Source organism: Garra rufa, chromosome 15 (genome assembly GCF_049309525.1).
Source record: "Garra rufa chromosome 15, GarRuf1.0, whole genome shotgun sequence".
NCBI classification, from domain to species: Eukaryota; Metazoa; Chordata; class Actinopteri; order Cypriniformes; family Cyprinidae; genus Garra; species Garra rufa.
Window position 1 is genome coordinate 29,297,722 of NC_133375.1, and position 25,336 is coordinate 29,323,057.

The 25,336-nt window shown below is 43.1% G+C and overlaps 1 protein-coding gene across 1 annotated transcript in view; it reads left to right on the forward strand.

Annotated features, from left to right (window-relative positions):
• The first annotated feature begins 5,294 nt into the window (after nucleotides 1-5,294).
• The window catches only part of obscna (obscurin, cytoskeletal calmodulin and titin-interacting RhoGEF a), a 61,988-nt gene continuing 41,946 nt past the window's right edge, over nucleotides 5,295-25,336 (forward strand). Inside the window, exons 1-20 of the mRNA XM_073819850.1 lie at nucleotides 5,295-5,301; nucleotides 5,609-5,875; nucleotides 6,066-6,227; nucleotides 7,946-8,050; nucleotides 8,126-8,392; nucleotides 8,564-8,833; nucleotides 9,001-9,267; nucleotides 9,375-9,638; nucleotides 17,951-18,217; nucleotides 18,304-18,573; nucleotides 18,653-18,919; nucleotides 19,024-19,290; nucleotides 20,009-20,281; nucleotides 20,468-20,731; nucleotides 20,828-21,094; nucleotides 21,181-21,447; nucleotides 22,532-22,798; nucleotides 22,936-23,202; nucleotides 23,281-23,547; nucleotides 24,976-25,242. Coding sequence (XP_073675951.1) covers nucleotides 5,295-5,301; nucleotides 5,609-5,875; nucleotides 6,066-6,227; nucleotides 7,946-8,050; nucleotides 8,126-8,392; nucleotides 8,564-8,833; nucleotides 9,001-9,267; nucleotides 9,375-9,638; nucleotides 17,951-18,217; nucleotides 18,304-18,573; nucleotides 18,653-18,919; nucleotides 19,024-19,290; nucleotides 20,009-20,281; nucleotides 20,468-20,731; nucleotides 20,828-21,094; nucleotides 21,181-21,447; nucleotides 22,532-22,798; nucleotides 22,936-23,202; nucleotides 23,281-23,547; nucleotides 24,976-25,242 — 4,819 coding nt within the window. The remainder of the gene's footprint in view (nucleotides 5,302-5,608; nucleotides 5,876-6,065; nucleotides 6,228-7,945; nucleotides 8,051-8,125; nucleotides 8,393-8,563; nucleotides 8,834-9,000; nucleotides 9,268-9,374; nucleotides 9,639-17,950; nucleotides 18,218-18,303; nucleotides 18,574-18,652; nucleotides 18,920-19,023; nucleotides 19,291-20,008; nucleotides 20,282-20,467; nucleotides 20,732-20,827; nucleotides 21,095-21,180; nucleotides 21,448-22,531; nucleotides 22,799-22,935; nucleotides 23,203-23,280; nucleotides 23,548-24,975; nucleotides 25,243-25,336) is intronic.

The window sequence follows — 25,336 nt, forward strand, 5'->3', positions numbered from 1 at the left end:
GCCCGCCTACGACCGCTGACAGACTGTCCCGTATTAGCATATTTTCGCTCTCAGCCACTTGTACACTGTCCACCATTTTCTCCGCGCTCAAGCAGCTGTAGTAACAACAATGTCTACTAAGCAGTGTTTTGTAGTTGGGTATAAAAGTGAACATAAGAGTGTTAAATTTCTTCCAACATCAGACCCACTGAGGATGCAGTGGATTAGTTTTGTTTTTGATCAGCTCTGCAAAATATCAGCTTATTTATAGCATAGGCCCTTTAAATGCAAATGAGCTCTGCACGCCCTGCCCCTCGCTGCAGAGGGATTACGAGCTGTAATGTTTACTTTAGCCGCATTTAGCTGCATTTATCGGCGAAACTTGCCAACAAGCACATTATTAAGAAAGGCCATTTGCAAAGATGCATAAAAAACCTTATACTCAGTTCTGCTGTGGGTGAAGCTGCATCACGAATGATTCACATGAACATAGATGCATATGTAGATCGGGATCGGTGATTTCCATTAAAAACGAAAGTAACGTTGTCCTCTGCCTCTGCTATGTTCATTATTACATCCAACAACAGAACACCTCAATCGCTCAATTAGAGTCTTCCTCTGCACCTGAGTCGACGCAATGGCAATCGAATTTGGACTGTTTCAGCTCGGTGAAGGCTGGTCTAAGGTAAGACGCTCATGTCAATCAACTGTGTGCCGTCACAACGACAAAAAGCTAAGAATGACCTGATTTTAAAAAGGGGATATTACTTTTAAAGATTAAAAAATACCACTAGGTGGATTTTTATCATTGTAGGGTGGTTGTGTACACAAACTACCAACACACATTAATGTTCAAACAACATGTAAAAGTCAGTCTTGCATCCGATGACCCCTTTAAAGAGACATGCACCGAAATGGGTCGCTGTAAACAGAGCTGTTTTTGAAAAGGTAAAAAGGGTGTTGTTTTACACAACCATAGAGAAATTTTAATCAAAGTATTTTGCAGACATTTTATGAACATCCTAAAAAATCACACTAACTTGTGGGAAATGGGCATCGGTTGTCCCCTTTAATATATTTTAAATGTAATTTATTCCTGAGATGACAAATACAACAGCTATTAATTCAGTGTTCAATGTCACATGATCCTTCAAATTGAAAATTCTGTAATTAATTACTTGTCATTAAAACCGTGAGATCTTCATTCATCTTCTATACACAAATTAAGATACTTTTGATGAAATCCGATAACTCAATAGACAGGCAGGGTCCTTCCATGATCAAGGTCTAGAAAGGTACCAACAACATTGACAAAATAGTCCATGTGACATTAGTGGTCCAACCGTAATTTTATAAAGCTACGAGAATACTTTTTGTGTGCCAAAAAAACAAACACAAAAACAACTTTGTTCAACAATTAAGAGGGGTTTGTGCACAAAATGTTTTCTCATAGCTTCATAAAATTATGGTTGAACTACCGATGTCACATAGAATATTTTGTTGATGTTCTTGGTACCTTTCTAGACCTTGAACGTGGAAGGACCTTTGCTGTCTATGGAGGGTCAGAAAGCTCTCGGATTTCATCAAAAGTATCTTATTTTGTGTTCCAAGGATGAACAAAGGTTTTACAGGTTTGTAACGACATGAGGGTGAGTAATTAATGACAGAATTTTACTTTTTGGGTAAACTATCCGTTTAATATTAACAGTACTGAAAACAGTTATGCTGCTTAAAGTTTTTGAGGAAAATGGAATTGTAAAATAGATTTTTTGAAGCTGTTTTATCAAAAGTAAAAACATTATCATCCTTGCTAAATAAAAGGATTAATGTCTTTATATAAAAAAATATATATAAACTGAACCCAAACTATTGAACGGTAGTGTACATGTGAGAAATGAGTGTTGTATTGATATTCAAGATCTTCACGATTGCAACAGACTGCTAAAAATGTGTTTTTACTAATGTCAAACTAAGAAGTCTCCCTGCATAAGAATTCTTCCCGGGTCTGCTATGGGTTGAACTTGTCGGGGTCCATACATAGAGGTGAAAAGACACTATGTGCTTCAGATCAAGGGCAACTAATGGGAGAAGGGGATTTTGTAGCCCCAGTTAGACATGTGGAGCTGTGATTGGTCTGGGCTGAAACTGAGACAGCCCCCCAGACTAGGGTTTAAGGGATTATCTCAGATCAACAAATGGACAGCCACTCTGTCAAAGCAACGCAACTCAGTGCTGGTAAACATGTAGTCCTGCATATTTCATTCAAGTAAAAGTTTTGTGCAGTGCAGTCTGATTTCACAAAGTTAAAATTAAGGTTCTGGTGCCTCATTTCACTCATGATGCAGATATAAGCTGCAAAGCATCAACATCATTGATGTCCAGAAGGTCATGCTGTTTTCACTCTCCCTGTAATTACACTTACATTCCAACCGTGTCATGGGTACTACGGATTGAATTTAGCCAAAGTGCTTTACGTTTATATGTGCATATTTTTAAAGCATAATTCTGACAATGTGTATATAAAATTGTTTGAGTCTAATTATATTAACTGAAATGATGTTCAGTTTGAACTACTAAGAATTATAATCATATGAATCATTACAATTATAATGCAGTGAGCAACAAGGTGAATTCAAATTGATTTATGGCTGTCTATAAATCTGTTGTCAGCAGGGTAGAGAGAGACCAAACCAAAGGACATGTGAAACTCGCAGAGATGGGATCCAAACAAGGACCTGTGAGCTTAGGTGAAGTGTTCAGCTGTTTCATCAAGTTCTAATTTCACCTAACACATCCTCACATGGCACTGGTTCCTTAACAAATTGCTATTTATATGGAGTCTTCGGGCCATCGGTGAGATTGCATCCATGTCACTTTGAGTTGAGATTTCTTCTGCACATGCTTGGTGGATGTCTGCAACTCATCAGGCAGACTTTACAGCTGCTAAATGCAATATTCCTGCAAGTTTATTCAGTGAAAACATAAAAAGTTAAGTTTTAAAGATGAAGTGCATTGATTTGGTCATCAAACAGAATACCAAAAATGCTTTAAGCATTTTCTCATTTTTCTCATTTTACATTCAATGAAAGTTTTTTTGAAACTAACAAAGTTCCAACAGAACAATTGGAAAATTCTTGAATTGTCGATTAGCATATGCATATAGAGGCACTGCAGCTTCGGTTGTCAGAATGAATCTTGCTCATTTTGCATTACAGCTTGATTAGTCACTGGATAGTCCTGCAGTATGCACATTCAGAATGATCTAACAAATGATTTCATGCACTGAATGACAGCTAGGAACTTTTAATCTCTCGTGACCTTTCCAACTCGGTTGTATTGGCAACTATCAGAGAAATATGATTCATGAACTTAGGAACCTACAGTATGCTACTGTGAATAGCTTTTGGTCAACACAACATTAATCAATGAAATTTTTTGGAATCACCTTTAAATCAAGCCTGTGAATCAGGTCGGGTTCATTTGTAAAGGGATGTATAGTCAGGTAATTATGAGATGTAGTAAATAGCTTGTTGTGAACCAAACCCTCCTTTGAGAAGGGTGGGTGGTCAGTCATCTGCGGTGGATGATAACAATGCTAGCAGGCAGGACTTGCTCCATGTAGCCAAGATGTTTCTATCTTTATGTATAATGACGCACTGCTATTTTGGAGATATGTCAGCTGTTCGGTATTAGCCTTTGGGAAATCTGGAAAAAAAGAAAAACACTTTCAGCTGCTTGTCTGCCAAATGAAACGGGGGTTAGCACACTGACCTGGGTATCTTTGGTCAAAGTTTGGGGGATAATCTTGAAGGAATTTACGTGAACTACAAAAAATCTTGGGTGGACCTTGATGTCTTCTGGTATTTTTGTCAGTAGCTTCAAATATGATTATGAGAAGTGTCTCTTCTGGATTTTAATGTGAGGAAAATGTCACAATCAGCTATCGGTGAGTGGAACGGAAAGATGAACTATTTGTTCCTTCCTAAAATCTGGTCAGTATAAACTTTTTTTTCTCATGGTTGATCTCTACATACTTTTTTTTCTGGTGCATAATTCACAAAAAGATGTAAAACTTATATTTATATTTAGACCATTTATACGTTCCCAGTTAATTTGATTTGAGCGTAGCCTGATCAATACAAAAAAGCTACAAAGCAAATATTTATATTCTGTGCTTTAATCTCAATGTTTCAAAGCATTATATGAGACCGCCTATTAATTGAACACTGTTGACATACCAATAGGACAACTGGGAGAAATGTTTGTTTGTAATGTGAGAAAGAAGTGTGCAGGGAGTTACTTTGTCTTTGTCTCTCTGTTTGACAGACAAATGTCATTTGTATCTGCACATATGAACTTAGTAAAGTAAGTTAGAGTGGCAGAGACATGGTGCATTCCAAGTTATTAACTAATTAGTGTGTATGTTAGGGAATATTATTTCTGTCAGTTTCATATTTCATATTACAAGAGCAGCCACATGTTGTATTTACTTATAAGATCTGTTCTTGTTGCAGACATGTGTTTTAAAGATCAAATTAGACATTATTACTGCATTTTGTTTATAGAGGGTTTGCACTTATGTCATGATTTGGTCAGTTACCCAGATGCACGACCATATTGGCGATACTCGGATGTAAACAACAGTATGAGTTAATGTTCTACTGAATAAGTTGTTCTGCTAATTTATGCTGTCTAAACCATGGAAACATTGTGTGGAAGCTGCTAAATCATATAGAGAATGACTTAGTGAGCAGGAAAGGGTGCAATATTTTGACAAACTCAAGTTAATAGGTGGTAAAGATACGTACGAGCAGTATTAAGATATTAGCTTATTTCACTTACCTGACCAGAAATGATAAGAACAAACGTTGTCAGGATTCTTCTCCTGGAAATACTGGTTCAGTTTGGACAACCACAAACGCCTTTTCAAGCTCTTCTCCTTGATTTGGTATAACTTTTGGCTGTCTATAGTACTCCAAATGTTTTTCAAGGTTCAATTAGTACAGCTCAAACATGACAAAATTGACCATTTTCAACAGCAATAATCATCAAAACGTGCTAGTTTTGTTCGGTTATGTTCAGTCTTGTCAACATGGCTGATTGATGACAAGTCGTAAAAAACACTCTATTAAGAAAAGTAAAATAATACAGAAATTGGGTGCGTGGAAATAACAACAGTAACAAGCATATTTATTTTTCATCAGTCTTTACAATGTCTATGAGTAACAAATTACATTTTGTTTTAGAATTCAACTGGAGTAGTAATGAAGTTGCTGGCCATTCCTAAAGGCTTGTGAGAAGACACGTTCTTAAACATGGCATGTAAGAATCATTTGTTAATTAAGCATTCTAAATTGTATTATATCATTATATTTTATTTTATACTATTGCTGATAACAAGAAATTAAGTCCCTAAAGTGACATTCTCGCGTCACCTTTTAGCGCGAGCACGTGATAATATCGTACGTGCACGTAAATACTAGATAACACGAGCACGCGACAGTTTCTTATGCTCGCGCTAGAGGGTTTTTAGGTTTTTCCCCCGCAAATTTCACTTTGGGAGCTTCGTAGTAGGACAGTTTTTGATACAAAAAAGAAACACTTACAATGATTCTATTTTTGTCTTAAGTGAATAGAATTCAATTGGTGAAAAGGCTAGAAGATGTAACGCTATGTGAGAAAGAAGCCTGTACGTTTGAGGTGGTCCTCAGTCATGCGTACATCCAGGGTCAATGGAGCAAGGATGGAGTCCCATTTAAATCTAAGCCTGTGTGTCGAATTGCCACGCAAGCGAAAAAACACACACTCACACTTACGCGAGTCACGGTTGGTGACATGGGTGTCATCAGCTTCAAGGCTGAAGGGATTGAAAGCTCTGCTATGCTGACAGTCACAGGTACCACCAATATGCATTTCGCGTTTAATGCAGTATAAAGTAATTTCTCTGTTGGATAATGGATGGGACATCTCAGATCCCAGAAGTTTTGGATATTTTACTGTATCGTTAATCTGTCTTTGTCAGTTTAAATGTTGTCAGAGTTGCCTGTGAAAGCAGTATTTTACTGTCATGTCTTCTTTTCTCTCAGCCAGGGATATAAAGATTGTTAAGGATCTTCAGAATGCCAGTGTGACTGAGAGAGAGAGTGTGACATTTATCTGTGAGGTCAACTGGGAAGATGTGGATGGGAAGTGGTACAAAGACGACAGCCGGTTGAGAGCTGGCGACAATGTTAAAATAAGATGTGAGGGTATGTGTGAGAGCTTGAGTAACACATTGACTGTTGGATCATTATGTTCATGAAAGGGTCATTCTGAAAATATGGTGACAAACATGGTAGCTAACTTTTCAAACATGAAAACGAGATTTCAAACTCTGTATGAAAAGCATCATTCTATAATTATTGCCTAAAGTTTATTAAAGTTTAGTTTCATGCTATACTACACACAAAAAAATATCTGAGTTTGTCAAGTGCCTAAAAACCATGTATCTCCTTCACCTAGTATATTTTTTTGTTAATTAAAAAATAATGAAAAGCATTAACATAAATAACAAGCATGCAAAAAAACAAAAGAAAAGAAAAGAAGTAGATAATAATATGTGACCACAAAACTATTCTTAAAGGAGTAGTTCACTTTCAGAACAAAAATGTACAGATAATATACCCCCTTGTCATCCAAGATGTTCATGTCTTTCTTTCTTCAGTTGTAAGGAAATTATGTTTTTTTGAGTAAAACATTTCAGGATTTCTCTCCATATAATGGACTTTTATGGTGCCCCCGAGTTTGAACTTCAAAAATGCAGCTTCAAAGGGCTCTAAACTATCATAGCCGAGGAAAAAAGGGTCTTATCTAGCAAAATGATGGGCTATTTTCTAAAAAAAAAAAAAATTACAATTTATATACTTTTTACCCTCAAAAGCTCATCTTGTCTAGCTCGGCAAGACGAGCGTTAGAGATTAAAAATAATATATAAGTTTTAAATGTTTTTAGAAAATAACAAATTGTTTCACTACATAAGACACTTCTTCCTCGGCTGTGATCATTTAAAGCCCTTTGAAGCTGCATTTAGACTGCATTTTGGAAGTTCAAACTCGGGGGCACCATAGAAGTCCATTGTATGGAGAGAAATCCTGAAATGTTTTCCTCAAAAAACACCATTTCTTTACGACTGAAGAAAGAAAGACACAAACATCTTGGATAACAAGGGGATGAGTACATTATCTGTATATTCTTGTTCTGAAAGTGAACTACTCCTTTAACTAGCACGCACGGGTATATTTGTAGCAATAGCCAACAATACATTGTATGGGTCAAAATTATCAATTTTTCTTTTATGCCTAAAATCATTAGGATATTACGTAAAGATCATGATCCATGTAGATATTTAATCAAAAAAGTAAACATATCAAAACATAATTTCTGATTAGTTATATGCATTGCTAAGAACTTCATTTGGACAACTTTAAAGGCAATTTTCTCAGTATTTTGATTATTTTTCACCCTCAGATTCCAGATTTGCAAATAGTTGTATCCATGGAAAGCTTATTTATTCAGCTTTCGGATGACGTATAAATCTCATTTTCAAAAAAATTGACCCATATGAGTGGATTCGACTGTTTTTTCCAGGGTCACATATAAAAATAATATATGTTTTTCAATGTTACAAACTTTGTATTTTGAAAATACAAAAAGCTGTGGAAAAAACAGCTCTAAGTAAAAAGAAGCTGTTTAAACCTATGCATGGTGGTTTTCCAAGCATGTTGAGAAAGTTAATTTACCTTTAAATAATCAATTGTCCATGTTGTTCATTTAAATGGATCATTGGTGATATATTGTTTAAAAAGAAGTCACAATATGAACATTTTTGAGAATGACCAAAAACTGTTTCACTGAAAATAATAACATTTTGTTTTAGAATGTAATTTTCTTCAGCTCTTTCAAATTAAATCAAATCTCATAAACACAGGTAAAATACACTCCCTAACCTATAAATCAGTCAAACCAGAAGATGCTGGTGAGATCAGATTCACTGCTGAGAGGGTCTCTTCAACAGCAACACTACGAGTCAAAGGTAAAAAAAAGAGTAGATCACGTTTTATCCATTTTCCTAAACTATGTTCAAAATTAACAAGGATGATCATTGCAGAGCTTCCCGTTCATATTGTGAAGCCCCTGAGAGTGAAGATTGCCATGTACAAACACCGTGCTTTGCTGGAGTGCCAGGTCTCCCGTGTCAATGCTTCAGTTAAATGGTACAGAAAAAATTATGAAATTGTGCCAAACAGGAAGTACCAAACTATCAGTGAAGGTGTGTACAGACAGCTCATCATTGATGATGTAGGATCCTCAGATGAAGACACTTTTACCTGTGATGCTGTCGATGACAGGACTTCCTGCCAACTGTTCGTGGAGGGTGAGAAGTTGCACTTAATCATAATTTGTATACAATTCAATTTACTACCCAGTTTCAATATAAGCATTGATTTAGACTCATTCTCATTGCTTTAAATTAATTTAGCCTGTTAGTCTGTTCTTTTGAAATGCTAAGATTTTTATGCAGTGAATATTGGATCCATTCTTACAGAGCAGGCCATCAGCATTTTGAAAGGACTCAGTTCTGTGGAGGTCATGGAGCCGAAAGAGGCTCGTTTTAAAGTGGAAACCAGTATTAAATTAGAGAGGGCTCCGAAATGGACCCTGAATGGGCGGATACTATGTCCCTGTCCAGAAATCAGGATTGAGAGGCAAGGAACCTCAAACAAACTTATTTTCACTCAAACCGACAGTAGTATGAGTGGAACTGTGCAGTTCACCTCAGGGAAGAGCAAGTCAGAAGCTCAGCTCACAGTTACAGGTAATTGTCCTCTCACATATTCGGAGTAGGATTGTAGATTGGTCATAACATAATTAAAAATAATTATTGGCTTATAAGCTAGAATTGTAATATCAGAGTATGGGGAAAACATTTGTATGGATTGTGAATGTGCTTTAAATTTATTTGTCCTTTTGGTTTTCTAATAGAGCGTCCTTTGACTGTCAATCAGCCCATTTCTGATGTGGAGGTAAAGGAGAACACGTCAGTTACACTCAGCTGTGAGTACTGTCCATCCCCCAGAGTGGTGCGCTGGTTCAAGGGTAGAACCCCCCTGTTTGCCTCCAATAAGTACACAATGAAGCGGGAAAAGAACCGGGCTGAGATGACCATCGTGGGTGTGAAAGCAGCAGATTCAGGAGAGTATCGCTGTGTGGCTGGTGGCTCAGAAACAAGAGGAAGACTCAATGTGGAAGGTACCTAGAATTGTCCTCAATATGCACAAGTAGCTTTGCATAATGCATCTTTAGATCACGGATAAGTCATATAGAGCACATTACAAATAATTTTTCTTTTCCTGCAGTAAGGAGGTTGAAGATCATAAGACACTTAGAACAAGTAGAGGTTGAGGAGGATGGAACTGCCGTGTTTAGCTGTGAACTGAATCACGAGTCACCCAGTGTCCAGTGGCTGCTCAATGACCGAGTCCTATACACCAACCACATCAACAAAATCCAGAATTCTGGGAAAGTGTACAGTCTGATTCTAAAACGACTAGCTCCTCAAGAGAGCCGTGTAACATTTAAAACCATTGATGTCAGCGAGTCTGCGTTCCTCAGGGTCAGAGGTGAGGTTTTCAGTTACAATGGGACTGCTGTCTAACTATGCTACATTTAAAGGAACACTCCACTTTTTTTGGAAATAGGCTCATTCTCCAACTCCCCCCGAGTTAATAAATTGAGTTTTACCGTTTTGAAATCCATTCGGTCGTTCTCCTGTTCTGGCGATATCACTTTTAGCATAGCTTTGCATAAATCATTGAATACTATTAGACCAGTAGCATCGCATTCAAAAATGACCAACAAGTTTCGATATTTGTCCTATTTAAAACTTGACTCTTCTGTAGTTATATCGTGTACTAAGACCAGCGGAAATGTAAAGCTGCGGTTTTCTAGGCTGATAAGATTAGGAACACTCCCATTCCGGCATAATAGTCAAGGAAGTTTGCTGCCGTAACATGGCCGAAGCAGGCGCAGCAATATCACACAGCGCCTGAAATTAGTTCCCAGCTATGTAACTTCCAATATGACCGGCACTAAGTTTGTGTAATTCCGGTTGTTGCAGCTGGTAAATTGTTAGTGGCTGGATTTACCTGTGTGTGATTAGCTATGGTTATGTGCATTGTAAGGGGCTGTGATAGTAAGTCGAAGACGTACTCTACTACCATGTTTCATTGAATTCCCACGAAAAAAAAGCCGACTAATTCCGACTAATGAGTCAATGGCTGGCTGCTCTGAACATAGATCTCAAAACACCGTTAGAAACGATCAAGAAATGGCGTGTTTGCTCCGAGCATTTTGAACCAGATGACTATTTGGATAGTTTTACCGGTACTACCGCACGGCGTCTAAAGGACACGGCCATCCCAACAATCTTCAGAGTACAGACAGGACAACGAGGAGCATCGCCCATGGCTGTAAGTGTAACATGATTAATTGCTATTGTTATTGGCTAACGTTACCTGTGAAATGCAACCCCTGACGACTAGGTTTGGGCGAACAGTTGGCTTACAGTATTTGCTATGACCAAATTCCACGTGTGATTGCAAAAGAAAGTTATTGCGAACAGTCGGTGGTGTTTTAAAGTGAGTTTTGAGTAAAAGTGTACATCATGAATATAAGCCTGAAAATGCAAACTGACAGTATGCATTCAAAATCTTTATATTATATATTGTAGTGGTTGCAGGAATAACTTACTCTTGCGACAGCTGGCCATTAGGTCCACTTGGTGTGTGACGTTTTTCCAGTATATTTTTTATCAAACCGGAAAAAAAATCTACTACTGCAAGATGCAGCATTGCAAGTCCTCGGATGTTGCGACACATGCCACTTCCTCATCAGGTAGATCGACCCTTGCTCTCGATGGCAATACCAGAATGGCAATACCAAAGTCACGTTGGATATGTTGACGGAAGTAAGCATTTCCACATGTGCTGTGTGATATTACGCCGGAATGGGAGTGTTTTGAGAAAAACATTCCAGGATTTTTCTCCATATAATGGACTTCAATGGTGGCCAGCAGGTTAAAGGTCCAAATTGCAGTTTTAGTGCAACTTCAAAGGGCTCTACATGATCCAAGCCGAGGAATACGAGTTTTATCTAGCGAAACAATCTGTCATATTCTAAAAAAGAAAAAAAAAAGAAAAATGTATATAGTTTTTAACCACAAATGCTCGTCTTGCACTAGCTCAACCTCACATATTATAAATATATTATGTAGTCACTTAATGTATAATTACAAGGCAAACGTGCAAAGAAAGTCAAACGCCCTTTAAATCAAGATAAAACAACAATGTCAGACGATTTTAAAGTTGGAGGAGAAAATGAGATGGAGTATTTCGCTTCGCTACCTTTTTGAACAGAGGTACACAGATGAAGAACGTCTAGGTTACGTAGGTAACCCTCGTTCCCTGAAGGAGGGAACGGAGACGTTACATGGGAATTCGCTTAGAATCCAATCATATCTGAGCCTTATACAAAAGGCCAATGAAAATTGGCGAGTGGCATTTGCATGATGCGCCACGCCCCGTACATACGGGTATAAATAGCGACGTCATGCGCCAGTCAGACAGGTTCTTCGCTGAGGAGCCGGGTTGAGCCGGCGTCAGCGCGACGACAGGGACGTGGCAGGGGATGTAACGTCTCCGTTCCCTCCTTCAGGGAACGAGGGTTACCTACGTAACCTAGACGTTCCCCTTCAGTCGAATCACTTCGACGTTACATGGGAACTGACCCTATGGAACAAGCCACGTCCCTGCGCCGCGTTACGCAACGACCACGTGCCGGCAGGCGGACGTGTCAACAGGCGGACGTTAACGTAACCTTCCCAACGCCCTGGGGCCCGAGAAGGGGGGGGCCCCAGGGATGCCAGAAACTGAAGCAGGGGTTGGGGGGGCGGAGACATGAATTCTGTCCATGTGAAAATAAGAAATCCAATATATCCATAAGGGGGTTTAGGGATATACGAGGGAAACAGAGGCCTTCTGGTTGACCCCTGGAAAAATATAGAGAAAAATAGCCACAACCTGCGGGGCGAAGGAGACCCGGCAGGAGCACAGTCAAGAGCTACTCCGCGTCTAGCCCGGACTGAGGGGCATGGAGGACCCAGGTTCGCCGGAGGGAACAGACTGGGAGATAGCGCACGGATCCACGTGGGAATGGCGCAGCAAGCCGACACTAGCCGTCCTCCCGGTCACCTGTCAGAACTCGGGAGGACACGGCCTCTAAGCGAAGGTTGTAAAACCTGGCAAAGGTATTTGGTGTCGCCCAGCCGGCAGCTCTGCAGATGTCCGCTAATGAGGCGCCATGTGCCAACGCGTAGGAAGATGCAACACTCCGTGTGGAGTGGGCATGCAAGCCTAAGGGGCAAGGCTCTCCCTGATACAAGTAAGACAGGGAGATGGCTTCTACCACCCAATGCGCCAACCTCTGTTTGGAGACAGCATTCCCTTTCTGCTGACCTCCGAAGCAGACAAAGAGCTGCTCAGTGCGTCTGAAGTGCCGAGTGCGGTCTACGTAAGTGCGCAGAGCACGGACTGGACACAACGATGCTATAGCTGGGTCTGCCTCCTCCAAGGGCAGAGCTTGCAGGTTCACCACCTGATCGCGGAAAGGCGTGGTGGGAACCTTGGGCACATAGCCGGGCCGGGGTCTCAGGATGACGTGAGAATCGCCGGGCCCGAACTCCAGGCACGCTTCGTCGACAGAGAAAGCTTGCAGATCCCCCACCCTCTTGATGGAGGCCAACGCAGTCAGGAGCGCTGTCTTCAATGACAGAACTTAAGCTCAACTGAGGCGAGGGGCTCGAAGGGAGGTCCCCGCAGGCCCTGGAGGGCGACGGAGAGGTCCCAAGAGGGTACGAGGCGCGGTCTGGGAGGATTGATCCTCCTAGCGCCTCTGAGGAATCTCACGACCAGAGGGTGCTTACCTAGGGATGATCCATCCACTGCATCGTGATGTGCGGCAATAGCGGCAACATACACTTTGAGAGTCGAAGGGGACAGCCTGCGCTCCAACTTCTCTTGCAGGAAGGAAAGCACTACTGCAATCGTGCATCTCTGTGGGTCCTGTTCTCGTGAGGAACACCAGTCGACGAATAGACCCCACCTCAGTGCGTACGCCTGCCTTGTAGAGGGGGCTCGGGACTGAGTGATGGTTTCTACCACGGCCTGTGGAAGGCCGGCGAGGTCTGAAGCGTCCCGTCCAGGAGCCAGACGTGCAAGTTCCATAGATCGGGACGTGGGTGCCAAATAGTGCCCATCCCCTGAGAAAGAAGGTCCTTCCTCAAGGGGATTTTCCAGGGAGGGGCTGCCGCGAGGGAAATGAGTTCTGGGAACCAGGTCCTGGCAGGCCAGTATGGGGCGACCAGGAAAACCTGCTCCTCGTCCTCCCTGATCTTGCACAGGGTCTGTGCAAGGAGGCTCACTGGGGGAAAGGCGTACTTGGGCCCCGGAGGCCAGCTGTGGGCCAGAGCGTCCCTGCCGAGGGATACCTCGTTGAGGGAGAAGAACTGCTGGCAGTGGGAGGATTCGGGGGAGGCAAACAGATCTATCCGGGCCTCCCCGAAATGCCTCCAAATCAGCTGGACTGTCTCGGGGTGGAGTCGCCATTCTCCAGGGAGGGTGGACTGCCGTGAGAGCTGATCGGCTGCACGGTTGAGTTCCCCCGGAATGTGAATGGCACGTAGCGATTTTAGCCACGTTTGACTCCAGAGGAGCAGACGGCGGGCGAGTTGTGACATGCGACGGGAGCGGAGGCCGCCCTGGCGGTTGATATAAGCCACAGTCGCAGTGCTGTCGGTACGCACAAGTACGTGCTTCTGACGCAACGTCGGTCGGAAGCGACGAAGGGCCAGAAGCACAGCCAACAACTCGAGGCAATTGATGTGCCACTGCAGTCGAGGTCCTGTCCAGGAGCCCGAAGCTGCTTGCCCGTTGCACACAGCACCCCAACCCGTGGTGGAGGCATCCGTGTAAACCACGATGTGCCTGGACACCTGCCCCAGGGGTACTCCGGCCTGGAGAAAGGCAGGGTCTGACCACGGGCTGAACAGGCGGCGACACTGCGGGGAAACGCCAATCCGGAGTGTGCCACGGTGCCATGCCCGTCTCGGGACTCGGTCGTGTAGCCAGTGCTGAAGCGGTCTCATATGAAGCAAGCCCAGCGGCGTTACCGCGGCCGCAGCTGCCATATGCCCCAGGAGCCTCTGAAAAGTTTTTAGAGGAACCGCTGTCTTGTGCCTGAATAAATCTAGACATCTCAGCACCGACTGAGCGCGCTCGTTGGTGAGACGGGCTGTCATGGAGACCGAGTCCAGCTCCACGCCGAGAAAAGAGATCCTCTGCACTGGGGAGAGTTTGCTCTTTTCTCGGTTGACCTGAAGGCCCAGGCGGCTGAGGTGCTGAAGCACCAGGTCCCTCTGGTCGCAAAGCACCTCTCGAGAGTGGGCTATCAGAAGCCAGTCGTCGAGATAGTTGAGGATGCGGAAACCTGACAGCCAAAGAGGGGCCAGGGCCGCTTCCGCAACCTTGGTGAAAACGCGAGGAGAGAGGGACAGGCCGAATGGGAGAACTTTGTACTGGTATGCTCGACCCTCGAACGCAAACCGAAGAAAGGGCCTGTGGCGAGGAAGAATCGAGACATGGAAGTACGCGTCCTTCAGGTCGATGGCTGCAAACCAATCCTGGGGACGAATGCATGAGAGCATGCGCTTCGTCGTGAGCATCTTGAACGGCAGCCTGAGAAGGGACCGATTCAGGACTCTGAGATCCAGGATGGGTCTTAACCCACCACTCTTTTTGGGCACGATGAAGTAGGGACTGTAAAACCCTGACCTCATCTCGGCTGGAGGGACAAGCTCGATCGCATCCTTCGCCAGTAGGACTGCGACCTCTGCACGCAGGACAGCGGCGTGGGTGTCTGAGTGGACACGAGTGTGAAGGACACCTCTGTACCTGGGCGGAGCTTTGGCAAACTGAATCGCATAGCCGAGACGTACCGTCCGTATCAACCACCGCGAGGGGCTGGGGAGCTGAAGCCAGGCCCCCAAGCGCCTCGACAGGGGTGTCAAGGGAACGTTGACCGACGTGACCGTGGTGGGGCAGCCTAGGGGGGGAACAGGAAGGGGAGACAAGCTGCTCTGAGCAGGGCCTACCTTCTTCCCAGGTTCCCGCGCTGGCGAAAGACAGCTCCGAGTCCGGCTCCGAGAGGGCATCCTGGTGCCGCCCGGAACGGGAACACGGGGCCGAGGCCCCGGAGGTGAAGGAAATTGCTCTTTTATTGAAGTTGTGGGTACCGCCGACCCGTGGGCCGGCGGCAGCGTTAAAGTGCACAACAACCCCCGGCCCTCCAGCGGGAGCGGGGACGCAGATGTTCTCGTCCCCTGAAGAACAAACTTCTCCACCTCCGGGTTGCCCGCGTCAGGGACGTTTCGCGGCTCTCTTGCGGGTGTTCTTTGCAGGTCCCTGAGAGGCGGGCGGCGCCGCGCCCCCGCGGCCGGCTCGACGTCAGGCCGTCTCCTTCTTGGGTTCAGCAGGCGACGGAGCAGGTTTGGTGGGGGCCGCGGGGGGGCGCCCTCGGCGACGAGCGGGGGGAGGCTGAGCCACCGGCGGCGGGATGGGTTTGGACTCGCGGCGGGGCAGGATGTGTTGAATGGCCTCCCTCTGCTTCTGGACTGCCGAGAACTGCTGGGCAAAGTCCTCGACAGTGTCGCCGAATAGGCCACTCTGGGAGATAGGAGCGTCAAGAAAGCGAGCTTTGTCGACGTCTGCCATCTGGGCCAGAGTGAGCCATAGGTGTCGCTCCTGGACCACGGCTGTGGACATCACCTGACCAAGGGAACGCGCCGTGACCTTCGTCGCCCGTAGGGCGAAGTCGGTGGCGGCGCGGAGTTCTTCCATAACCCCCTGGTCGGGACCACCCTCGTGCAGCTGTTTCAGGGCCTGGGCCTGATAAACTTGGAGGATCGCCATAGCATGCAGGGCGGTGGCGGCCTGTCCAGCGGCGTGGTAAACGCGGCCCGCAAGGGCGGACGAGCGCTCGCACGCCCTGGACGGGAGATGCGGACGATCCCTCCAGGTGGCAGCGCCGCGTGGGCACAAATGCACCGCCACAGCGCGCTCGACCCGGGGGAATCGCTGCATACCCCCTGGCCGCCCCGCCATCGAGGGTGGTGAGGGGAGAGGAGCTGGGGCGGGGCCGTGATGAGAAGGGGGCCCGCCAGGATCTCGTCAGCTCCTCGTGCACCTCCGGGAAGAATGGGACCGAGGGGGGGCGAGGTGGAGCCGCGGGGGCCCTCCCCAGGAACCAATCATCCAGCCTAGAAGGATCGGCCGGGGGCGCCTGGGGCACCTCCAGACCGATCCCCCTGGCGGCCCGGAGGAGCATAGTCGATAGCTCAACGTCCACCTCAGACGGAGCGGCCACCTCTGGAGGGGGCCGCGCCGCCGAAGCATCCGCCTCGCCGACCGACTCTCCCTCTGATGCTGCGGTCGACATCTCATCCTCCGCAGGAGCACCGAAGGAGACGCTCAGCCCGCTGGGCGGGGAAGCGTACTGCTCCGGGAACTCGACGGGACCACGCTGTGTGACAGAAGACCGCAGGGCTTTCTGGGCCGGCGGTGCGTTCTGCACGGTGACAGTTAAGTCCCCCCCGCGTCTCGCCGCGGTGGCCGAAAAGCATTGACGGCTTAACGACGGACCGCGAGAGGAAGACGGGGGGAGCCGCCTCGCGAACGAGCGGCGGGACTTCAGCGTGCTCATGGTCATGCATTCGCAATGAATGCATTCACCATCCATGAACGCTGCCTCAGCGTGCTCACTCCCCAAACACGTGAGGCAGTGATCATGTCCGTCCGCAGGAGGGAGGAAACTACCGCATCCTGAAGCGCACGGCCGAAAAGCCATTCTGAAAAGAACGTCTTACGGCCGCGAGAAATTGCTCTTTTAGCTCCCGGTCTGCCCAGGGAAAAAGCCGCGGGGCGGCTGTGCACTCAACGGGACTCTCTCGCTGGAAAGCAGAGCGGCTGTAGTGGCCGTGAAAACGGCAGCCCGCGGGAGATCGCTGACGGCTGCAGAAGGATAAGCTCTTTTAGTTGCAGCACGTCAGGAGAGAGAGCAGGAACTCTGGAAGAACTCTTTTCTTTTGAAGATTGTAGACTCTTTAGCAGAGAAAGCAGGCTCAACATTCAGACGGATCTGAAGCGAAGAAGCTGTCTGACTGGCGCATGACGTCGCTATTTATACCCGTATGTACGGGGCGTGGCGCATCATGCAAATGCCACTCGCCAATTTTCATTGGCCTTTTGTATAAGGCTCAGATATGATTGGATTCTAAGCGAATTCCCATGTAACGTCGAAGTGATTCGACTGAAGGGGAACTAACTGCGCGTGACCTTTTCAACGTTATTACATAATGTGTGAAGTCGCACATTGCAGAGGTAGTGTAAGATAAGCAATTGTGGTTGAAAGTATATACATTTTTTCATAAAAAAAGAACAATCGTTTCACTAGATAAGACCCTTATTTCTTGGCTGGGATTGTGTAGAGCCCTTTGAAGCTGCATTGAAATGGCAGTTTGGACATTCAACCCTTTGGCTCCTATTAAAGTCCACTATATTGAGAAAAATCCTGGAATGTTTTCCTAAAAACCTTAATTTCTTTTTGACTGAGGAAAGAAAGAGAGACATGAACATCTTGGATGACATTGGGATGAATAAATTATTAGGAAAATTTTATTTTGGCAGTGAACTAATCCAACCATTGCCTCTTCTTTATTTTTATGAGAACTATTTTCCCCATAGTTTCTAAAGCAGAAATGTATAGAAATTTAATTGAACTGTCTTATTGTACATTATAATGTTAAATGCTTTGTGTGTCTTAGAGAGGCCAGCTGTGTTTCTCAGGTCACTAGAGGACGCTGCAGGTGAGGAACGTGGTGAAATCCTTCTTCACTGTGAGGTTTCTAAGCCATCTGTGACACCTGTCTGGAGGAAAGATGGTGAAATTCTGACTGCCAGTGAGAAGTATGAGATTCTCCATGTTGGAAAGTCACTGACTCTTGTAATTCGCAAACTGAGAAAGGATGATGGAGGGGAGTACAGCTGTGATATTGGCTGCAGCCAAACTAAAGCGAAAGTCATAGTTCGTGGTAGGTTTCAGAATCTATGCTTGAACCTAATTAAAATAATTTAACAAAGAAATCAATTTTATTTAAAGTGAGTGACTTTTTTTCAGACCTGCACATTACCATTGTCAAACGCATACGGACAACAGCTGTGCTGGAAGGGGAAAGCTGCAGTTTTGAATGTGTCCTGTCCCATGATATCATTGATGAAGCATCATGGATTTTGAATGGCCAGTTCATTGTGAGCAATGGACGAATCATAGTCGCTAACAAGGGCTGCAAATACACAATGAGCATTCAGGAAGTTATGATATCTGATGCCGGCGAGGTTGTTTTTACCATTAAAGAGCTCAGCTGCAGGACTATGCTGTTTGTCAAAGGTAAGACTCCTTATTTAAATATCACACATTTTGCAAGTTTACAAGCATTGCTTACTCTCTTTCTCTATTTTGTTCTCAGAGAAGCCAGTGACAGTGTTTAGGGATATGCTTAATGTTAAAGCAACACCTGGTGAAGATCCAGAGCTCAGCTGTGAGATCACCAAACCTGACGCTACAATCAAATGGCTGAAAAATGGACGGCTAATTCGAGTCAGCCCAAAATTTGAAATGACCCAAAATAATTATCTGGTGAAGCTCATCATCCATAATGCAGCTATAAGGGACTCGGGGGAGTACTGTTGTGAGGCTGATGGGATTGCTACCAGGGCAAGATTAGATGTCAGAGGTAAATATACACTTGTTTTTACATTTTTCTTAGTGCAACGACCGATCAAGCTTAGTTCATTCTGCTGAGTGTCATTAACTCTCTTTTTCTCACTGTGAATTTAGACTTGCAACATGCGTTTGCCAAAGAACTGAAGGATATGCGTGCAGAGGAAAAGGGTATGGTGACCATGGAGTGTGAAACCAGGAGGCCAGCCGCTACCGTGAACTGGTTAAAAGGCCTGATTGAGCTCAGTTCAGGACAAAAGTACATGATGAAGAAGAAAGATGTTGTCCTCACTCTGACCATCTTCAATCTGGACAAAAGTGACAGTGCTGTCTACACCTGCGACGTTGGGACAATGCAGAGCAGGGCTTTACTTACAATCCATGGTAGCCAAATTAGATGGTCAATTGTCTTTATTCAATAAAAACGATAAATATCATAAAAATATACTGTGTGCAGATGGCTTAAAGTTTTGTTAGAATTACAGTTGAGGTCAAAAATTTACATATACCTTGCAGAATCAGCAAATTGTTAATTATTTTACCAAAAAAGAGGAATTATACAAAGCGTTTTTTTTAGTACTGACCTGAATAAGATATTTCACATAAAAGACGTATAAAAGACATATAGTCTAATAATTGATTTTATAAAAATGACCCTGTTCAAAAGTTTACATACACTTGATTCCTAATACTTTATTACCTGAATGATCTACATGTTTTTTATCTTTTTTTTTTTAGTAGTAGTTGTTGTCCCTTGTTTGTCATGAACTGCCTGTTGTTCTTCAGAAAAATTCTGAATTTCCCACAAACTCTTTGGTTTTTCAGCATTTTTGTATATTTGAACCCTTTCCAACACTGACTATGATTTTGAGGGAAATTCTGAAGGATTCAGAAGAACAGTGGGCAGACAAACAAGGGACTCATAAACATCTATTAGTAAACAAACAAAAACAGCTGTGGATAGTACCGACCTGAATAAGTAATTCTAACAGTTTTAGCCATTTTTACGTTACATTACTAGAATAGTAATGTTTAGAGACTATGAATTTTAAAACATGTTTTTATGCATCTGTTGTACTTTTCATATGAATCTGGCCCTCAGGTCAAAAAGTGGTCATTGTTGATGAACTAGAAGATAAAGAGTGTCTAGAAGGAGATACCATCGTCTTTAAGTGTCGGATCTGCCCAAGTGACTACGAGGATGTCAAATGGTACCTGGATGAGACCTTACTCTACACTAATGATCTTAATGAGATCAAGATGATGCCTGGTGGATACCACACTCTTACCTTCAAACAGCTTGCACGTAAAGACACCGGCACCATCTCCTTTGAGGCTGGGGGCAAAAGATCATATGCATCACTATTAGTCAGAGGTAACTGTCATAAATCCTGATACTTGTTCAAGAGATTTAAAAGAGATTTCAAAAACCTAAAAAAATGTAAATCCTTTTGTCATTGTATTGACTATTATAAAATAAAGTGAAACAAAATACAATACAGATCATAATTTACAATATAGAATTAAAATATGTTTGTCTTTGTTCTTATTTGAATTACAGAGAGGCGTCCCACGATAACTAAAGCATTGGAAGACACAGAAGCGATTGAAGGAGGCAGTTTGGTGCTCTTATGCAAGACCTCAAAGCCATGTCATATTGTTTGGTACAAAGATAGCTGTTTAATATGGAACTCCTCAAAGTATGTAGTGAGTCGATCTGGAAATGAGGCCAGGCTGACCATTCGTGATGTGAAAGACAGTGACGCAGGAGTGTACGAGTGCGATGCAGGATCTGTCAGCACTAAAGCCACTGTGACTGTTAAAGGTATTTCAGACGTCTCTTTTACATCTACCACATAAGAAGTTTTTGTTTTACTACTTTTTTTGAAATAACATAATCTCTATGTTTGTTTTATGTAAGTTATTCCTGCTGAGTTTACAAAAGCACTTCAGAACCAGGAGGTCAAAGAGGGAGAAAGTGCAACGCTGATGTGTGAATACTCTATACCTGGCATCCAGTATGTGTGGCGCAAAGGAGCCGAGACGCTAAAATCTAGTGAGAAGTACCATATGAAGCAGAGGAGATCTTGCATTTCTATTACAATACACAATCTGAAGCCAGAAGATTCAGGGAATTACACATGCATTTGCAGAGACCAAAGAACTATGGCTACTCTTACAGTCAACGGTATTGATATTGATTGCTACGAAATTGAATTCATAGTATTCAGCTTCAATTTTGTAACTTCACTCATGGCATTTCCTCCATTTTAGCGGTTCCTATATCATTTATTAAAGAGCTGAAGAACCAAGAGACAGAGGAGGGTAAAAATGTGACATTACGCTGTGAGCTTTCTAAAGCTGGCATCCCAGTGGAATGGTTGAAAAGTGAACAAACTCTCTTGCCTGGGGAGAAGTATCAGATGAGACACATAGTCACCATACTGGAGCTGGTAATCAGAAATCCAGTTCCCGAGGACAGTGGAATGTACATCTGTGTGTGTGAGGATCAAAGGACCAAAGCCATTATCACAATACGAAGTAAGACAAGATGTTATATATACATTGCCTTGCAAAAGTATTTATACCCTATAATTTTTTTCACATTTTGTTATGTTGCAGCCTTATGTTAAACTGTCAATCCACACATCAATCAACATCAATCCACACACCATAATGACAGAGCAAAAAACTGATTTGTGACAACTTTGCTAATTTATTAAAAATAAAACACTGAAATGAGTATGTTGCATAAGTATTCATACCCTTAACTCAGTACTTACAAAGTAAGTACTTTTCAAAGCACCTTTACAACCTAAAGTCTTTTTGGGTATGATGCGACAAGTTTTGTACATCACCATGGGGTCTGGAAGACATTTTTTAAGTTTCTCCAGAAATGTTTGATTGTGTTCAAACTCAGGCCATGGCTGGGCCTCTCAAGGACAATCACATAGTTGTCCTGTCCAGTTATGGTCATTGTCCTGTTGGAATGTGAACTTTCTGCCCAGTCTGAGGTTCTGGATGCTTTGGACTCTCAATTTTTTGGTGCATTGAGCTTTCCCTTTCCTCTGATGAGTCCATGAGTTTGGCCATAGTGGAGTGTTGCAGTGATGTTTGTCCTTCTGTACGTTTCTCCAGTCTGCATATATGATCGTGGAGCTCAACTAGAGTGATCATCAGCTTCTTGGTTACCAATCCCTTCTCCATCAGTTACTTATTTTGGCCAGGAGGCCAGCTCTAGGAAGAGTCCTAGTTGTTCCAAGCTCCTTCCATTATGAATAATGGAGGCTACATGCTTTTGTGAACCTTTAATTTAGCAGAATTTTTTTCTAAACTCCTCCCCAGATCTGTGCCTTGACACAATCCTGTCTCTGACCTCTACAGGCAGTTCTTTTGACCTCAGGGCTTGGGTTTTGCTCTGATATGTATTTTTAGATGTTAGACCTTTTATTGAGAGGTGTGTGCCTTTCCAAATCATACTCATTCAAATGAATGAAGTGAAGTGTTTTAACATAAGGCTGCAACACAACAAAATGTGAAAAAAATTAGTGTTGCAAGGCACTGTATATAATTTGCTTTTCCAGTCCTGAAAGCTGTGCTTATATGTCCTTTTGTACTTCCTTAGCTCAGCCTATCATGTTCAAACAGAAGTTAAGAAATCAAATGGCTGAAGAGGGAAACAGTATAATCTTACACTGCGAGATCTCCAAACCAGACATCCCTGTTCAGTGGAGAAAGGAGAGCAACCTGCTCAAGTCTGGAGAGAAGTACAAAATCAGGCAGAGAGGCTGCATGCTAGAGCTGAAGATTTTTAATTTGACTCAAGAGGATAGCGGAGTCTATAGCTGCATGAGCGAAACTGCTGAGACATCAGCCAACATCACAGTTAGCGGTAAGCCAAGAATTTTTATGCTTGCTCAGTCAGGCTAGTAGTTCTATTTTTTACTACACATTGCCAGTTTTTCACTGGCACTACAACAAAAATGATGATAATAACAATGTTCTTATTTGTTTCTTTTTGTTCTGTAGCGCAACCTGTTACTTTTAAAGAAAAGCTGAAAAACCTGGTAGCCGAGGAAGGTAAGACGATCACATTGCACTGTGAGCTTTCCAAAGCCGGTGTCCCAGTAGAATGGTGGAATGGAGACGAACTGCTCCGGCCTGGAGAGAAGTATAAGATGAGAGAACGAGACACATCAGTTGAGCTGATCATCTGTGAGGCTGAGCCTGAGGACAGTGGAGTCTACAGATGTGTCTGTGGAGACCAGAAGACTAAAGCTACAATCAAAATTGTCGGTAAGGTTTTGTTTAATTTATTTGTTTTCGTTATTATAAAACTTATGTTATTATAAAATTCAAATGGTGGTTTCCCAGGTGCTCCTGCTACTTTTAAGCAAACCCTTAAGAAACAAGAAGCTCTAGAAGGGGAGTCTCTAACTCTACACTGTGAGCTCTCCAAAGCTGGAGTACCTGTGGAATGGTGGAGAGGAGATAAACCGCTCCTTCCAGGTTCACGGTACCAGATGAGGCTGGATGGAAAGACTGCAGAGTTGAAAATAACTAATGTTTTCCCTGAGGATGCTGGGACATACAGCTGTGTGACTGGAGGCCAAAAGACTACAGCTGAAGTGAAAGTCAAAGGTAATGTCAAAAGCATGTTAAATGTATATACAGTACCGTTTAAAAGTTTGGAGTGAGTGTTTTTTTTTATTAATTATTTTATTCAGCAAGACTCCATTAAATTGGACTTAAAGGTTGTATCAGCGATTTTCGGTGTTGTGGACTTTCGCTCCGCCTCCCTCACATCCCTGCACCAGTAGGAAAGTCCACAACACCAAACCCCTGACGCTGATTGGTTGGAACACTGTTTGTTTATGTGTGGAAAGGTTGGTAGTGCCGATTGTTTTTTTTGGCATATCTCGGACCCTAGGCTGACCAGAGAGACGCGTTTTTTTCACAGACAATTTATTGGGGCAAGCAGCGAGTGGATCGTGAAGAAAGGTCAGCTGAAATTGACACTTTATGTTTTAGGCTAGAAATCGCTGATACAACCTTTAAATGTGTTTATACATATAGTCCACAAGAGAAAATAATAGTTGAATTTATAAAAATTACCCCATTCAAAATTTACATACACTTGTTTCTTAATACTGTGTTGTTACTTGAATGATCCACGGCTGTTTTTTTTTTGTTTAGTGATAGTTGTTAATAAGTTCCTTGTTAGTCTTGAACAGTTAAACTGCCCGCTGTTCTTCAGAAAATTCCTTTAGGTCCAACAAATTATTTTTTTATTATATATATTTTTTAGCATTTTTTGAACCCTATCCAACAATGATTGTATGATTTTAAGATCCATCTTTTCACACTGAAGACAATTGAGAGACTCATATGCAACTGCTACAGAAGGTTCAAACACTCACTGATTCTTCAGAAGGAAAAACCATGCATTAAGAGCCAGGGGTGTAACCTTTTGAACAGAATTTTTCTTATTTTGCCTAAACATCATATTGTTTCATTAGTATTGCCCTTAAGGAGCTACAGAAGATACTTACATGTTTTACAGAAGACAAAATAAGTTACATTTACCATGATCATCACATTTAAAAACCCCTGGCTTTTAATGCATTGTTTTTCCTTATAGAGCATCAGTGAGCAGTTTGAACCTTCTGTAATAGTTGCATATGAGTCCCTCAGCTGTCCTCAGTATAAAAGGATGGATCTCAAAATCATACAGTCATTGTTTGAAAGGGTTCAAATACACAAAAATGCTGAAAAACCAAAGAATTTGTGGAAACAACTATCACTTAATAAAAAAATACAGCTGTGGATCATTCAGGTAACAACACAGATTAATTAAGAATCAAGTGTATGTAAACTTTAAATCATTTTGAGTCATTTTTATAAATTCAACTATTATTTTCTCTTGTGGGCTATATGTACTGTAAGCATCTTTTATGTGAAATAGGTGCTGCAAGGCATATCTAAACTTATGACCTCAAATGTATATCATATGATTACAAGCTTGTGATTCAACTGTTCATATTAAAAGACCTGTCAATGTTTTCTCAGCTCATCCGATTACTTTCAAGCGAGAGCTTCAGAGTCAGATATCTGTAGAAGGTGAGAGTGCAGTATTTATCTGTGAACTTTCAAAGCCTGGTGCTCCAGTGGAGTGGAGGAAAGGTAGAGTGATGCTGAAAAGCGGAGCCAAATATCAAATGACGCTTGAGGGGCGATTAACCAAACTGGTGATAAATAACCTTGTTGAGGGTGATGCGGGAAATTACACCTGCAAAACTAAAGATTCACAATCAACAGCCGAATTGACTGTTCAAGGTAAGATCCAATCCGTTATAAAGATAAACCGATGTCTGCTGAATTGTCTGACATTATGGATTTCATATGCATTTCATTTTCATCACCATTTGAC